Raw genomic sequence first — 18,392 nt, 5'->3', positions numbered from 1 at the left:
TTTAAAACACAGGAAATGTAAAATCTGGGAAAATTTGATAACATTTTGCTCCATCGGGACCATAAAGAATGTTGTGGGAAAATGTAAAATGTGGTTATGTAAAATTGTGCTTCTACTGTATATAATATAAATTTTTGGTGCACTTTAACTGATCTGTTTCTCGAAAACCGTGTGTGGTAGTAAAATTCTAAAAATTATATTTTAATTGATACTTTCGTATATTAGTTTGTTATTAGTTATGACTTAAAATATACATAAAATAATACTAATGTATATTTGCTACAGTATTTTATTATAATCATTATAATAATCTCACAGTCAACAGCTTAAATGCAGACAATACTCGCCACCTGGCAGAAGGCACACTTTTAGTTGTTTTAGAACTCAAACTGAATAATTAATTATTAAAACAGAAATAAAATTCAGCAGAACACTTTAATATTTTATCACGTTACAAAACTGAAATTAAAGATCTGTATATAACATCTACAATATTATTTGAAACAAAAAAAAACCTTCACATATGACCATTATACCTATGGTGTGATTTTTTATCCTGGCACTACATCATTTCTTTTCACATTTTCTTCGTGTGAATAAATCCAGGCAATTCTTTCTTTGGATTCTAAAGTACACGTTCAAATACACATGCTACTGTACTGGCACTTAAAATTTTCAATCTTTGGCAACATTTGTTTATAATAAACTTGCATGTTTTCTGTTGTTGCTTAAAATACGAATTGACATATCAAGGCACAAGCATAAACAGTAATATTTATGCGCATTTCATAAGTTAGCACCAATTTAGAAGGCACACATCTCTCTAGTAGAAATGAATCTAATGTACATTATCTCTATGACAGTCGTGCATTTTCAGTATTAGAAACTAACAATATACAGTATATATGCACCATATACCAACATTGCTTACATGTTAATCCTATGGTGCTGAAATCATATGTAATAACGTCTACTTGAATTAACCGTCAAACACAAACTGTAAGAAGCACTGAACAAGTACGGTAAGGAACAGCTTAACTCCTATTCTCCTTGTCCACTGCTAACTGCTCAAGCCACTTGACAAGATCTCTGGCAGGGGGTCGCTTGCCAGGGTTTTCTTCTGTGCAGCAATGGAAGATCTCCACCACTGCCTTGTAGCCATCCTCTAACTTGATTGGTGGCAGCGCAGGTCTCGTGCCTATTCATAGGAAAGTGATGAAGTCATTACGGATGGCCAGTAAAATAAATTTAACGCCAGAAGTACAATATAAATTTTGTATTTGTTCATCAAATGTGAAATGACAAATATTTACTGAATATTTTGGAAAAAAAGCAAGTTCTCAGAGAAAAATCATGGGGAATTAGCAAAAGCAAAAGAATTGAACAAGTTGACAACTTTAGATAGCAGGCTGAGAATATGAATTGTGAATGGAAGCCTTTAACAGAAGTGTTTTTATGGACCCTTGAACAGGGAATTAAGAAGAAACTATTGAAGTGTTTTGTGTGGAGTGTAGCATTGTATGATGAAGAAACCTGGACAACTACGAAGAAGCGATGAAAAAGGATAGAAGCTTTAGAAATATAGCTGTGGAAAAGAATGGAGTGTGTGAAATGAACACAGAAAATAAGTAATGAAACAGTGTTGGAAAGAGAGTATTGATGAGGATGATGAACAGAAATTAGCTGGGCACTTGCTAAGAAGAAACGGACTGACATAAAATTAGCTGTGAACTTCTCTCTAGACCCAGAGGATGCAAAGAAAGTGGTTTTTGAAATGTTGCAACAAAAATCTATGCAAACATTATTTATTCTTGCCCTTTGGGTTAACCTGGAGAGGGAGAAAAGCGACAAAAAAATATATGCAAATACAGTTATTAATATAATGGTCATCTGGCCAGCTCTGTTCATGCTATGCTGTCCATCATTCTCGGTCATTTGTAATAAAAACCAAGTTGCTGCAGAATTGGCCGATCCCAACTGTCACATAAAAGACACAGAAGGGAAGAGTGCAAAAAGAAATTGTTGAATCCACAACCTCCTCGCTTGGATGTAGATTAAACAAAATTAATTCCAAAGCGACCTTCAACTGTCTTTTCCAAGAACTCCACAATCATCTGGCCCAGAAACAACCCAGCATGATAGCAATGCTGGTTTTAAAACTGTCCATTTTCCTGACCTCACGAGTTTGCGAGCAGGAATTGGAAATGGATCATTTCTTTTATTTCCACACAGCCTTTACCAGGTAGTTACGTGCCTTCGAGAAGTTTCGTCGCAGCTTAATGCTCATTTCTCTGATCTTGTCGATCATCTGCTTCCCAGGAGGGTGGGGGTTTGTCCAATATAACACAGAAAAACTACATGAAGAACTTCTTGAGCTGACATTCGAACCTGTCACAAGGAAGGGGGGACAAACTTTTGAAAAGAACAAATGTTCCTCTTGGTCACGGTTCTAGTAACTCAAAGACAAAGGTATTGGTGGGACATAAATTGATACTCTATTGGCATCAGCTGATAAAGGTGTATTGTTTTATTGATATTTTTATGTTTTTTTTTATGAAGGTATAATTGTTATACCTTAGTTATTGTAATGTAAATATCTAATTCATTGCAAATTAATATACTGAAATGAAGTACCCATTTATCTGCAAAACTGGCTTTTATGATGTTTTATTACACTGTGCAACAAAATTAAATCTTAGTACATTTCCCACTGGGTAAACCCTTTCTTTCCAACACCAAGTTCACATTCTTCATTCTCAACACCTAACTGCTAGCAACCAGTTGCACAGACCAACTTGGTGCCTTCATGGGTAACATGGAACTTAAGATATGCAAGTGTCTGAGGTAGAAAGTTATGCAACGAAGGAAATGGATACAGGCTGGATCATGATGAGATACGGGACATGGTGAAACATGTCAAGATACAAGGGTTGCTGGATAAGTTTCTGCAAACTACCACCAACAGTGGCGCTAGTGTTCCGCTATTACAAAAAACTAAAGAATAGACCTTTATGTTTAAATTATCTTTGATTGTTGTTTAAGCCTATTCGTTTATTTTTCCACAGCAGTTTGAAGTAGTAGTTTCGTGTGAGAAATGGAAATTTCTCGTGAACACTTTCAGGCAATGATTTCTTATGATTTCAAATGTAGTTTAACACCAAAACAATGCATCAAGCGACTTCATTTGGCTTTTGGGGATGAAGCACCATCCAATAGGACTCTGTACAATTGGTTTTCCGAATTCCAGCGTGGTCGCACATTTCTCAGTGATGAATTTTGTGAAGGTCGTCCATCCACGTCTGTTGTTGCCAGTAACGTTGATGCTGTGCGTGAAATGATTGAGAGAGATCGGCATGTTTCATACCGTGAGATTCAGGCATCCTTGAACATTGATATGATAGCAATACATACGATTTTGCATGGTCATCTGAACATACGGAAACTTTCAAGCCGTTGGATCTCACACAACTTGACCAAAGCTCAAAAACAGGCTCGTGTAAATTGGTGTACAGAAATGATAAAAAAAATCAACTGAGTCAAGTCAAATTTGGGGACGAAACTTGGATCTATTCATACGAACCTGAAACTAAACAGCAATCCACTGTTTGGGTATTTCAAAGTGAGCCGAAACCAACAAAAGTTGTTCGTTCGAGGAGTGCTGCCAAGCAAATGATTGCTTGTTTCTTCGGTTATACGGGACATGTGGCAACAATAGCTTTATAAGATCGAAGGACTGACTGTAAATGCTGAGTGATATACAACAATTTGTTTGCCAGAGGTCATCAATGAATTGCGTAAAACAAATCCAAATCATCGCATTATTCTTCACCACGACAACGCCAGTTCCCACTCAGCACACCAAACTGTTGATTTATTGTCCAGTAAAAATGTCGAATTAATGACTCATTGTCCGTACTCACCTGATTTATCACCTAATGACTTATTTTTGTTCCCACACATGAACAATAAGATGCATGGTGAGCGATTTGTGTCTCCTGAAGCAGCTGTTGACGCATTTCGAACAGCAGTTCCTGAGGTATCAGCTTCAGAGTGGAAAAAATGCTTTCAAAATTGGTTTGAGCGTATGCAAAAGTGTATCGATCTTAAGGATGAATACTTTGAAAAACAATAAAGCCATTCCCAGAACTTCACATGCCTTTTTTAATATTGATTGCAGAAACTTTTCCAGCAGCCCTCGTATAGCTTTAAAATTTCTAGATTTTTGATTGTCAATGTATCTACTGTTGGCAAATATGCAATGTAAACTTTGACTGAAGGTACCTCAGACAATTTGTCATCACAGTCCCAGGTTTGATCCCTGTACAGACACATTGCACAGTGGTTCAGATCCTAGTTTAAAATGTAGGATCAGTCCCTATTAACCTATCTGAGTAAAAATGGACTTGAAGAAACACTTTGACATGTAACTTTAAAATCACCACATTTTACAATACTTTGGGCATGTGGTATATCATGATGAAACTAGTCTTGAAAAAATTAGTTCTCTAAGCAAAGCAGAAGTAAAAGAATTCAGATGCAGACTACCAATTGGAGAGATTAAATGAACCGTGCTGCCAAAAATCTTTACAGATATTCTTAAGAAATGCAGAAGATCACCGCCATATGAAAAATTATTGTATTGTAGGTAAATGTAACATTTACAGGTACTTACCAAAGTCTTTTTTAAAGTCATCACAATCAGAAGTATCAGAGTCCTCAATGATGACACTCTCATCAGTAACAAGTACCTCATCCGACATGTTGGTGTCCACAAACGGAATGTGAGGAGGAGCTAAAGCCATCATCTCCCATAAGGTCAGTCCATATGGGAAAATATCTGCTTTTGCAGTCACGACATGCCCCAATATTGCCTCCTTGGAGGACCACGCTTCAGTCCCTACGTACTGTCCTACAGCAACACCGTTCTTGCTCAAAGGCAGGCTCACGCCGAAATCGCACAGCTTAGCCACTTCAAAATCCCCTCTGATGAGCACATTACCACTCTTCATGTCACCATGCAAGAGATGCTTCTCGTCGTGCAGATACTGCAGTGCCTTTGCAATATCGAACGCAACCTTTAAAATGGCATTAGCGGGATATGGTCCAATGTTCTCCACGCTCCTCTCCTCGATGAGGTCGTACAAGCTAATGGAGCATTCCTCCATGGCTAAGCACTTTGAACCGTCGGATGCCGTGGTGAAGGCTCGGAAACCAACAATATTTGGATGGTTCAGGGTTCGTAGTATCTTCGCTTCCGTTGACAACCGTTCCGGGGCTGAGCTGGCGCGAACTATCTGCTTGTTTACCTTTTTCAAGGCCCAAGGCGACTGGTAGCAACCAGCCTTGGGTGCACGTTCCAACAGGTAAACATTCACCCCTACAATAAAATACATCATAAGTGTTGTGGACTTAATATGCATATGCAAGCAAATATGTACTCAAATTTGTGAACACAGTATAATTAGAGTTTGAAAATTGATTTTGGCATTTAGGTGCAAATTATACGTACTAATGCATAATACGTAGAAGCATGCATATTTCGTTTTTGACGAAAACACGAAATGTTAAATAACACATTCTAATGTTAATTTTTAATGTTTCTGAAAGGTGTGATGTGCATTTTCCTACCCTGTTTTGTCACAAAATGAACTTCAAAATGCGAAATAGACTCTTAAACATGAAATTTAGAGTTTATTTACAGACGCGACACTTTCTGAAGTTTGAATTATCCTGCGAGTTATGCAATTCACAAAAAAATTGATTAATTTTACTGTAGATAATTGAGAAGCAAGAATGGACCCCTTTATGCAGGAATAAACATAATGCTACATAAATGTGCTATTAGAAGGTTTATTTTGTAATTAGTGCAGTTTCTAAATCAAATTTTGGATCATGTTCACAATTTTATATCCAAAATGTCATTTTATATACCACTTTTGATCAGTTTTTTCACCGCTATAACACCAAAATTTTATTTACAGCTTTTGAACCCGAAATTGACTGTTTTTGTACCAAAATTTTGCTTTTTTATTTACCACAAATACTACAGCGGAATTCCTATATTATGCTCCTGGATTTTACATTTTCCCCAAAACTTTTAAGTTCTTTAGCCTGGAACTAAACTAAACGCCATGATGTAACACCCCTTTGAGGAACTGCTTTCATTGGGTGATGCGTGGTTAGTGCATCATGGCCCAATGCTGCAGTTTCTGGCTTTTGAGACTGGAATCCACTGCTTTCATACGACTCTCCAAAGTTCCTCATAATACTAGTACAACACCAAAATTTTGGAGCTCTCACCAGGGATGAAACCTGGGACCACTCTCACCAGAGGCAAGAGACAGTTGACCATTTGGCTACGTGGGATCTCTCCTCAAACTCAAGTCTCCTGAATATGCATATTCGAGGTTCCACTCCATTTAAATTCCAAACATAAACATTCATAGTGGAATAATAGTTTTTCTTGTATGTACGTATTGCTTTCATTCTGTATCTTTAGTCAAAGTAAAACTAAATGTCTGATGAAGGGAGCATGTGTTCTCCTGAAATATCACAATGAAAAACTGTGTTTTTATGCTTGTAATAACCGTAGACTACAAGAGAAATAATTCATAGTGGAACCTCTTTCTTTACGTTTTTCAGGGGACCAAGTTGAATAAAATGAAGAAATGTAAAATCGAGGAAAATTTGATAACATCAATACTGAATGTATAATGCAGAAACATGTAAAATGCATGAATATAAAATCATATCCCTTCCACATTGAGCTTTGCCACATATTGATATGTCATTCAATTTTACTCAAAAGGAAATCTGAATCTGTAATGTTATCAATAGAGAAGTTTGGCCAAATGCCTCTTCTTATCTACTGCATATATTGATAAAAGTTTTCCAGATATATGTTTTTTATGTTGTTTCGAATGTTTTAGAAGTCTTTTCATTTTGCCTATTTGGACCCCACTGCCTATTTTTGCCTTTTTCAATGAAATTTGACAATTTTTTTAAAAAAAATGTGTATATAAATTATTTTTCTCCCAAAAAACATTGTTGGCATTTATTTTTCTTCCGTTTATTATGTGAATAATTTTCGCCTTTTTTAAGTAATATTGAACTCAAGCATGTTTCAACATTGCTGAAGGAGAAAAGTGTGAGAAAAAATTATTTCATGCTGAGTTAGGTTATTGCCTTTCGGTTAACATTTCCTTGTGCATGATTGACTGCTGAAAACCTGTTGCAGAACACCTGCACAATTACGTCATCACATCCAGCATCCCTGTGAGGAGGTTATTGACAAGAAACAGCACTAATGCCCAAGGGCCTTTGCATGGATTCCAAAATAAAGTTCTCTATCTTTAGTTTAGTTCTGCACTTTGGAAGGAAAGGATCGTGTAGTTGTCATCATGCCGAAAGTTAGTGTGCCATTAAGTGGTAAGTTACATGGTTACGTACGTGAATTTGGCGAAAGCACATTTTCGACAGACAGTACTATTCTTCTCTGCAAGATATGTGAAAAAACAATCAATCATGAGAAAAAATACTTTATGTATCAGCATGTGTCAACAGCAAAACATAAATCTGCAGCTGCTAAAATGATCGGACAGAATAAGATATCACTAATTTCAACAGTGGGCACTTCATCCAACAGGCAATCTCAGTTTTCTCTTGAACTGTGCAAAGCTTTCATGGAAGCAGGAATACCTTTCTGGAAAGTGGAAAACAAGTCACTGAGGAAATTCCTGGAGAAATACACTAAAGAAACTGTGCCGTCTGAATCTACGCTGCGAAAAACATATTTCAGCGTCTGCTACGAAGAAGCTCTGCAAAGAATTCGTGCTGAAGTTGGTGGAAAGATGATCTGGATTTCAGATTAAACTACTGACGCCATGGGCCACTACATAGCCAACGTCATCATAGGAACTAAGGAACCAACATGCGAAGAATCCTCGTCATTTCTTCTCACGTCAGAACAACTCGAGAGAGCCAATGGTTCGTCAATAGCTCAGTTATTCTCAAATTCCCTACTTCTGCTCTGGCCAGATGGTGTACATCATGATGACGTGTTACTTTTTATCAGTGATGCAGCTCCCTATATGAAAGAGACTACCATAGCATTGAAAATTCTCTTTCCGAACATGCTTCATATCACATGTGTAGCCCACGCAATGCACAGAATCGCCGAAGAAGTTAGTGTTGCACCCAGAAGCGGACAGGTGGATTTCGAACACAAAGAAGATATTTCTGAAATCTCCTTAAGAAAACACCTTGTAGTTATGTGCAATCAAGACTGAGAAAATTGAAATGCTCTTCCCAATGTAGATTTTAACATTTTGCCAGAAATTATAGATAAAAGTAAGCGACTTCAAAATGTGCCTTTTTTCGGTTTATTTTGCCTTTTTTCCACATTATAAATGCCTTTTTTTGCCTGCCTATTTTAACGAAAATAAATGCCTGAACTTCCGGGCTCTAGTTATCAAAGATAACCTTGGCATGTCGGAACATTATTATCTTAAGAGGGGCATCCAGAAGGTAAGTTTTGATGGCGCTCGAATGCGGCACTAATGGTCGGAGTGCAGAGTCCATGGAGGAAGAGGTGGTATGTGGCTGTAATGTGGTGCAGTCTCGTGTCGACTGCTGTGATCAGATCCTTGCATGCTCGGAAGCGGTGCACGGACCGGATATCATGACAATTCAAGGATGATGCAAAATCCCACACAGGCTCTTTTACCTAACTTCAAGTGAGTGATCTTCGGCCAACCCCTTAGAGCCTTGCACGTACCAACTTTCATCTCTTCCTTCAGCTGAAGCGGATTCTGTCAGGACAACATTTTGACGATGACAATGACGTACGGATAGTGGTGACTTCCTAGTTCCAGTCTTTGACAGCAGATGCATATGACACGGGCACACAAAATTTAGTGCCATGCTATAATAAATTCCTGGACATATGTGGTGAATATGTCGAAAAGTAGGTCATGAGTCACCGTAACTAATGCAATAAATGTCACTTATATAATACTGATGTTCTTGTTTAAGTCCCGCATCAGCCTTTGGGCTCGGGCTACACTATGGTTCAAGTCTCCTGGGAGTAACATAACTTTTCTCCTGGGATTTCGGTCACCCACCATCGTGAGGAAATTGAGGAGCTACGAATGAGTAGTGTAACCTGGTCATGAAAAATCTACAACGAAAGGAACTGCTGAGTGAGGTTGGCAGGCGGTAGGTAGACTCTGGCCCTGAAGGCATGTTGCGCCATGGGCTAAGTTTAAGATGTTCATATTTTATGGCTAATCTGAACTTACTTTCTGTACACCCCTCGTGCATGTAAGTACAATAGAAGCACTTACATGTTGGACACTATAGTGTTCAAAATAAAAGGCGAGCGAAACGTCGCCGGACTCAACTGAGAATCTTTTGTTCATAGCTATTTATTTATAAATTCAACAGATTGAAATACGCACAATGTAGGATGTATCCTCCTGTATTCAATAAAATGTCATGTTACTGAAATTTGCTTTTTATTGTTATTGTTATTATTACTATTATTAACATAGATGTTAGTGCAATATTAAAAAAGATACGTTAATAAAGAAAACAAATGCACAAAATGAAATCCTGTACAGGAACATCGGGATACAGTCTTCTCAACTTTTCCACACACAAAGTATAGGTCTTCAGCTCAAAGTAAGCCTCCAACAAAGCAACACATTTCTTGCGATTAAAAACCATGTTACACTGCGAGGTGAAAAAAAACAGCCAGTGCTGCAGTTACAATGCCAGCCTCACTTTCAAAATAGGTTCCTCCCCTTCTCAAGGGTTGTCCAAACACGCCGTGCGCGTTTGGTCTTACGGAACGGAACCAAACTTTGAAAATGATTTTTTTTAAATTTTGAGTCCGGTGACTTTTTGCACACCCTGTATATAGGTTATATTGATTGGAGAAATGAAGGTTAAAACTTGTTGTTTGTGTGACCTGAAGAAGGCAAGTTAACATTCTGAAATAAATAATTATGACATACTAATGTAAGTACCTTTAATAGTATTACATTGTTTGCACATAGCATGAGAAAAGCTTAAGATAATCTGAGTCAGTACTTACAGTCAATAGTAGTAACAAAATATTTACAGAGGAACCGTGGCTTCCATTAATCTATGAAGAATGTCTCATGTTGTTTGGTGAATTACCACATACATCATACTAATTGAGTGTTAATCATTCACAATCTTCTTTCATATTATTTTTTTATCAACAATCAAAGTTAATGCAGTGAAAATGTGATTTTACATTTTCCTCCATTATACATTCAATCATCATAGCCCCAACATAGCAAAACAAAATTTTCCCACAATTTAAGTTTTATCACTTGGTCCCCTGAAAAATGTAAAATCCACTTACATGCCACTAAAATTAACAACAATGTGGAATTCTATGGAAACTACTGTTGAAACATGATATATCAAGTTACCTGTTCCAAAGCCAAGTCTCTTCATGAAGGGTGAAGGTGGAATGGTGATGGGTGTGCGTGGCGATTGTTTTGAACGTCCAGTCTTCGGAGTCTTGAATTCTTCAGCCATTCTGGATCTGAAAAAGAAAATTTCCAAATAATAACAATGTGGAAAGTAGAAATCAGATGCATAAATACGTACATGTGTGCAATAAAGACATTTTTTTTTCCATAAAAGAAGAGAAGTTTGGCAAACATTTGTGTCTATATATATTTATTTACTTTCATTTAGTGTAGTTATCATTAATTTTTACATACAGGGTGAATCAGGGCAAACACCCATACAAAACAAATGCAAATAGGTAATAAGAAATCTGTATTTCAATGCATTTTTGTAATTTTACATTGGCACTTGTGGTTGATCACGATGATGGGGATGATTAGATGAAATTGATGAAGCGACTTGAGCAATGCAATGTCTGCGCCAGCTGCTTGCGGCATTAGCGTCTCAGTTCTAGGAAACGGATGGACAGAACACGACTTCACTGCAGTGTGCATGAACAAATTCCATTGTGCATCATGTCTAATGTATTTCTCATTTCATTTTTGTTTCGTTCATATTCAGTGCGATGTGGAGACATGTGGTAGTGTGGTGATGGTGACCCTGTGAGAAATATGAAAATTTTTAGTGGGTTAGAAAGATTGTTATTGATATGAAAGTTTCTTGTTGTTTTTTTGCGAGCGGAAATGCATTATAAGCGAGTAATTGGCGATTTTATGAGGTATGATTAATGACGTCATGAACATGAGGAATGCCTATGTTGTTACATTAGTTGTTAGGTTTGGTTCTCTTTGCATAAATATTGTTGAAGTGAACGTCACAAGTGGAAAGGGTTACCAAAAACATTGTCACATTGTTCTACAATATTTCAAATTTAAGATTTCTTCAATATAGAGCCTGCGTGTACATTCTGGAGTTGCCAAGAACAAGAAATGTGTGAAGTGTAGCCGACGTTATTTTTAAAAATTTACACTTTATCTTTCATGGTGATGGCAATTACGCGTTATCCTTCGATACCTATCATTAATAATAATAATAATAATAATTTTTATTGTAGAAACATGTGAGAACATCACATGTATTACAATCGTCAGAAATGTACATATAAAGTATCTATAGATCTTACAAAAAAACATCCAAAAAGCATCTTAGAAACGTAACACCACTTACATAAATTTAGTTCTTAACATTATTGTTTTACAATCATAACTATTTTACCTAATACAATTAATTTCAAAGAAATCTTCTACCCTATATATACAGTTATCGGTTAATATTTTTTGTACTTTTATTTTGAATTCTAAAAAGGGCAGTTGCCTTAAAGACAGAGGGAGAGCATTGTGAAACTTAACTGACATGTAGTAGAAGGTTTTTTGTGTCTTCTTGTAATTACATCTAAACAATCACTATTTCTGGTTTGATAGGCATGTGAACACCCTAACTCCTCATAAATGTGAATGTTCTCTTTTATATAGAGTAGGCATTGGAATACAAAGATAGCAGGAGCTGTCATAATACCTAGTCTAACAAAACTTAACTTACAGTGGCCACGGCTTGGAAGACCACACATTAATCTTACACATATTGATTTCTTGTGTGTATGATGAAAATTTATTCAAATAAGTGGTGAAAGTGGTGCGGGATGAGACGTGGTCGAGGATAAATATCTCGCTTATTTGAGGTTTCCGCATGTTAAAATCGCTTTTAGGCACCTTAAAACATTGAAATGTGTAGATTGGAAAGGAAAAAAATTGAAAGGTACTAGTTTACTATCCTTTGGACACATTTATTTATTTTTACAGAAGAAACTACTTACCGTAATAAGTTCCTGTAGCATTGTCGAACATCGGGAAAGTGTTTTGTGTGATGTGGGAATGTTTCATAGCCGAAATTCATGTTGTTTGTTGAAAATTAATTCTCCGACGGAGAATATCTAGCCCCACGAACCATTGGCGCGTGGATAGGTTAGTTCTGTTAGGTTAGGAAACATAGTTAAAATTTGGTGTCGTGTTAGTATCAGGATCTAGAAATTGGAAATAATTGCGAACCATTGGCGCTACCCCCACGAACGATTGGCGCGTGGTTAGGTTAGGAAACATAGATCAAATTTCATCAAAACAACGTTGATACACCTTCAGGAATGTTCCGAGAAGCAGATACGTAAGTACGAATGTCAAAAATTGACGAAACGAAAAAATTAGAGGTGTCCGAAGGATAGTAAATTTTTACCAAAAAGAGATTTCAAATCGCCGTAAAGAGTAAAGCATCCTAACATAGAAAAATTATAACTTCGATTATAGCAAAAGCAAAACAATCTACACCATTATCAATTATAGTTAATGGATTTCAAAATTATGAGAAAAAAATAAATTATATGCGCATTGTAACAAAGTTTCACCATATCTTACCAGTATGTGGTTGTAAAACTAATGGTAAAAAAAAAATACGGCTTAAATAACGGAACCACAGAACTCCACACCCTCGAAAAGAACACGTAGTTCTGCACTACAAAGTACTGCTATGTAAAACTAGATACAAAAGTTAAAGGCCATCATTAACCCCTTATGGCCCTCTAAATCGTGTACCACTTCTTTTCTATATAATACTGCTGTCAGAGAAGATGTACTGATCATTCATAATTTTCAACGGTCAATATCTCCCGCGTTTTACGTTAATCACAGATTAAATGTAAACATTTTGTTTCTTCATTTTCTTCTATTATAAATACATGGATTGTACGTACTGGGGCGCGTCAAGTATCTGGGGGTGTGCAGTGCGGGATCCCGGAAAATCGGGACCGGGATCACAGAAAAATAATTTCCAGTCCTGACCCCGACTTCGGTCTCTGAAATTGTTAGTTTTGTTCCAAAAATTCAGAAAACAATTACGTAAGGGACGTTGACGTGTAGAATTCGAGATTTTTACAGTGTCCGGAAATTTTCGGGACGGGAAATGTTAAATATTTCCCGACTTGCATGGGAAATTGCAAAACTTTCCAGTACGGAACATCAAAACATTTCTGTCCTGCACACTCCTAGTTGAATGCGTTCCTTGTTAGGTTGTTAGGAAAGCATTTGCACGTCATTTTCAACTTGAATGATTGTTTTTGCATTTCTGGAATAAAAACTAACAATTGCCCATTGGTTCCAGACACTAAGAATGTAGAAAACGCCTAGAATTAACGATTTTTTTAAATGACCATTCGGTATTTCCCGACTGCTCGGCATCCCGAAAAGTCGGGAATTCCCGAAGTCTGGATCGGGGAGCTTATTATTGAAACTCGTTACGGTAGCTAGCTGACGAGTTGGTGGCTGAAGTCGGTTGCAAGACAAACGACATCGAATATACCGTATTATTGAAACTCACTCGTTCGCTGGCTCTCGAGTCGTTCCGTTCGCTAGCCAGGCCCGTAGCTAGAGGGGGGCAGGGGGGGCAACTGCCCCCCCTGAGAGCCTGCTCTGCTCCCCCCTGTGAAAAATACAGAACACATTCCTACTTGGAATTCTCACTAATCTTTACAATTATATCATGTGTTACTCTAGCAACATTACAAAGACACTTATTGATTTTGAGATTTATTAGGGTGTATGGGATTCCGTATAATGTCGTATCAGGATTGGGGGGGGGGGGATTCCTTCCAGATTAGACTTCGGGAAATGATTTCACAATTTTCAGTATCAAGAACAGTTGTGACATTTTGAGTAGTATTGTATTAAAGGTACCTAATGTGTTTGTATGTTTTTCTTGGATGTCTTGCTATGAACTTGGAACTGCTTAAATTTTTGTTTCCCAAGTCTATCTTTTGGTAATAGTGTGGTAGAGAGAGGGAGTGGATATTTGTTACTTTGCGTTGCTTTTCTGTCACTTCTAGCTAATCGCAACAATGAAGGATGACGTGAAATTGATGAAGAGACACTCATAAACAGTGCCGCAACTACAGGGGGCAGAGGGCATTGTCCCTCCCCGACCTTGGACGGAAATCCATTCTAGGGAAAGCAAACATTGAAGTAAAAAAACAAGACTAGGAGAATCTAAGAATAGCAGGACAATTGCATACTCATGATGGAATTAATTTTTACGTGTTCCTTGCATTTTTCTACCAGATGGCCAAGGGCACTTGCAAGGGGCACAGAGGGGTAATTGCCCCCCCTCGATTTCAAATTTTATACAAATAAAAAAACATTTCGTAAAATTTTCTTGCTCGCTTCGCTCGCATTCTCTACTATTCTTACAGTCCAAGTTCAGAGCCATAGCTATGGGGCGGCAGGAGTCGGCTCTGGAAGCCAAACAATCTATATGAAAAAAAAATGTTAAACAGAATGCCATGGTGCCCCGTAAAATTATTGCACCCTATTAAAACAATTTCTTTCTATGAAACTTAATATGAAATATTACTGATGACACTGTAATCCAATAAGTCATTGATCAATCAAGGGATTCCTATTTGTTTGTCAGGTGTCAAAACATGTATTTCAATTATACTACAATTCACACAATATTTTGCAAAATGGTTAACGTAACCAGTAGGCAAACGTTGTCTGTAGTGATGCAAGAGTCTCCCCTTTGAAAGAAATAAAGTCCGTGGTGAACTAAGGGACCCATGTTTTAATGTACAAAAAAAAATGTATTAGCTACAAATGTTTACACAATTCATCAAAGTATAGATAATATGTAACCATCAATATTTAATTAATTCTATTTTCTTGCATAACACAACACAATGGTGTTGTTGGATTCTCGTTAGATTCCTTTGTGTGTAAAAATCTTGCATACTAGAAACTAAAGGGAATCATTATGAAGCATGATTTATAAAGGGCTCCCTTAATGAGTTCTGCAGAGAGGCTCAAAGTTGTTGGTGCATATTAATAATCTATTAACATTATCGACCTGTAAATATCAAGTAGATACTGTCCTTATTAGCCTACCTAGGTATTTATGTTAAACTTCATATTCTTTGGCAATCTGGAATGGTCATTATCGAAATATTGCTATTTGATGTTGCTCGAAGTTCGTTTGTTCGTTGCAGTTTCAAGATATCATCCCTTTTCTGTTACTTATCTCTTTTTGGGGAGGGGGCAAGTGCCTCCGTGTACCCTGTTATATCTTCCAATGCAACACAATATATTAAAAATTTGCCCCTTCTAGGATTGACTTTGCCCCCCCTACAAAGAATTCCTGGCGACGGGCCTGTCGCTAGCACTCGGCAGCTCATACCCAACCGAGATCAGTCGTTCGGTCGAGTCGTTACCAAAATTGTCGAAGATGGATGTATATATATGTTTGCTTTTGGTACTTGAGACAAGGATAATGTGAGATGCAAGAGAATACTTACATTCCGGGCCATCTTAGGGTGAGTATGTTACGATTTGTATTATTATTATTATAAACTTGCACATTAAAATAACAGTAATCAGCGATGTAAATATGCCGTTGTTAGTCAATGCATTTTTTTCGATTTCTTAAGGAAATATTGGTTTCCGCGTACGCATGCTTGACTTTGTTGAAGACATATTTGTCAATGTATATTGTATTGCAGTAGTACAAGGTGTAAATAAAAATATATTTAAAAAATACAATAGGTTTTTCCAATGTTCTTCTAAGTTGCCTTCATGACACGGTGCTATATCCACGGAAAACATTGCCTTTGCCCTTTTCTTGTGTAAAAAATAATATAAAAGCACTTTAATGCTCATGGGGTAAGGCGTTAATATATGATTGTCTCATCATATATATGTCATAAGTTCGCAGTTATTGTCGCGATTGATCCATATGATAGAAAAGCGGTGCAACAAAAATTAAATTGAAAATACAGAAGCACTTTAAAGGTCATAATTGAGAACATGTGGGGTGCCTCAGGGAAGTATTCTTGGCCCTCTTTTGTTTCTTATGTACATAAATGATTTACCAAATGTTATACCCGAGGCAAATGCAATATTATATGCTGATGATACAAATATTATAGTAACAGACACTTCCAAAGATGCTCTACAATCTAAGGCTAATAACGTATTAAACAAATTAGATGACTGGTTTTTAAATAATAATCTACTCCTCAACAGCAAAAAAACAAATTACATTACATTTTCTACAATCCAAACCAGAAACCAAATAAGCCTCAATCTAATATCTGGGAATACACAACTAGAGCCTAAAAAAAATTCAAAATTTCTGGGTATCATTCTGGATGAACACCTTAGCTATACAGAACACATAAACACGCTACAATCAAAATTAAGTAGTGTGTGCTATGCCCTTCGAGAAATGGTAGACATCTCAAGCACCCAAACTGTCAAGTGCCTTTATATGGCAAACTTTGATGCTGTACTAAGATACGGGATTATGGTTTGGGGTAACAAGGGCCACTCCAATGTCCTTTTTATGCTTCAAAAAAGAGCTATAAGAATCATAACTGGAGTAAAGAAAACTTATTCATGTAGAACTCTTTTCCGTAAACTTAATGTGTTAACTCTTCCCTGCATATACATTTATGAATGCTTAATTTATGTTAAGCAAAATATTTCCAACTTTGCCACAAATGAGGAAATACATGGCCTAAACACAAGAAATAAAGACAAACTTCACATAAAACACTGCCGCCTTAACTTATGTAAGAAAGGTCCCTTAAACTCTTCAATAGACCTCTACAATAAACTACCACAAGATGTGAGGAAAGAACAAAAATTGATGATATTCAAGCACAAGATAAAATGGAGCGATTTTACAATACAGGGAATTTCTCCATTTTGTTTGAAATTCGGCATACTCACTAATTTTGGCCCCCTAATCACGAATCTGCAGTCAAAATTTGGCGCTCACACGTGGAAATAGCAAAATAATCGAAATTAAGTTCTTATTTCCACACCCTCGATTTCCGAATTTCCCGCCGGTTCCGGGCTCCGCCCCTGGGGTAATCGACCTACCGCCCCCAACCGCTATCGCGGCCCCGCCTCCGCTCCGCTCCGCTCCGCTCCGGCTTCCCGCCTATATCTATAGACTCCCTGTTAAGGGCATGTTAGAAAGTGGCCGGATTCACCTGCCCCCAAATAAGCGCCAAATTTTTACGTGAGCGCCAAATTTTAAGTGCAGATTCGTGATTAGGAGACCCAAATTAGTAAGTAACCGAAAATTCAAACAAATTGGAGAAATTCCCTGTATTGTTAAATTATACCGATAAAATCAATGCTTCTGAAGCATGTTTTTTATTCTATAGCTGAATACATGGAAGCAACTTTTACATAAGACAAATGTACATAATGCAGTATAATCACATATTTTTCTTGTAAAATTAAATGTCAAATGAAAGTGGATAATTAGTATCACCTAGAAGTAGGCTGCAATGTTCTATATCTTCTCATGTTATATTTTTTTTGTTGTGATTTTGACATAATACGAGAGTAAGACCTAATTTTTTACAATTTTTGGCTGTATATTTTGTATTTGTAAAATCTATTAATGTAGTATTGTATTGTAATGTAAGTATTGACATGTCCTATATTACCATGTACTGTAATTTGTACACACCGGTAGTCCTTGGACGCAAATAAACTAAACTAAACTAATAGAACACTAGCAGCTAACCTGAATTATGTTTAACTACAAGAACACGTTTCGTGTTGATCAGAGTTACAAAATGTACAGAGAAATTTTGAAATAATGGAATGGATATAAAATGCAAATGTATACACACTTACTACTGAGTACTGATAATGTAGAACTAAATTCGAACATTTTTAGAATGTTTAGTGATGTTTATATTTGCTTTTTTGCAACAGGCAGCTACTAGTTGGCAGTGGCAAGAGATTGCAGAATTTCCATTTCCTAGGCCAGAGTCGGGAATTGCATCAAGCAAGACTTTCTCCCAAGAAGGGCAGAATACAGTGGAGAGGGTG

The 18,392-nt window shown here is 37.0% G+C and overlaps 1 protein-coding gene across 2 annotated transcripts; it reads right to left on the bottom strand.

The window, feature by feature from the left end:
* Positions 1-566: 566 nt before the first annotated feature.
* Positions 567-13,161, bottom strand: LOC145989229 (lymphokine-activated killer T-cell-originated protein kinase homolog). Of its 2 annotated transcripts, none has more exons than XM_083124538.1 (4): positions 12,912-13,161; positions 10,464-10,579; positions 4,673-5,377; positions 567-1,198 (listed from the first exon to the last, which is right to left on the bottom strand). In XM_083124538.1, exons 2-4 carry the CDS (start codon positions 10,570-10,572, stop codon positions 1,035-1,037), a joined length of 978 nt encoding a protein of 325 aa, XP_082980664.1. In that variant the 5' UTR covers positions 10,573-10,579; positions 12,912-13,161; the 3' UTR covers positions 567-1,034. The 2 variants fall into 2 exon arrangements, with proteins under 2 accessions (XP_082980664.1, XP_082980665.1); XM_083124539.1 differs by having other exon boundaries at positions 13,089-13,161.
* Between the last annotated feature and the right edge of the window lie 5,231 nt (positions 13,162-18,392).

This window comes from Lepisma saccharinum, chromosome 6, assembly GCF_977018435.1.
Source record: "Lepisma saccharinum chromosome 6, izLepSacc3.1, whole genome shotgun sequence".
NCBI classification, from domain to species: domain Eukaryota; kingdom Metazoa; phylum Arthropoda; class Insecta; order Zygentoma; family Lepismatidae; genus Lepisma; species Lepisma saccharinum.
Note: the sequence above shows the minus strand (reverse complement) of the source record. Positions and strands in the feature narration are given on the sequence as shown.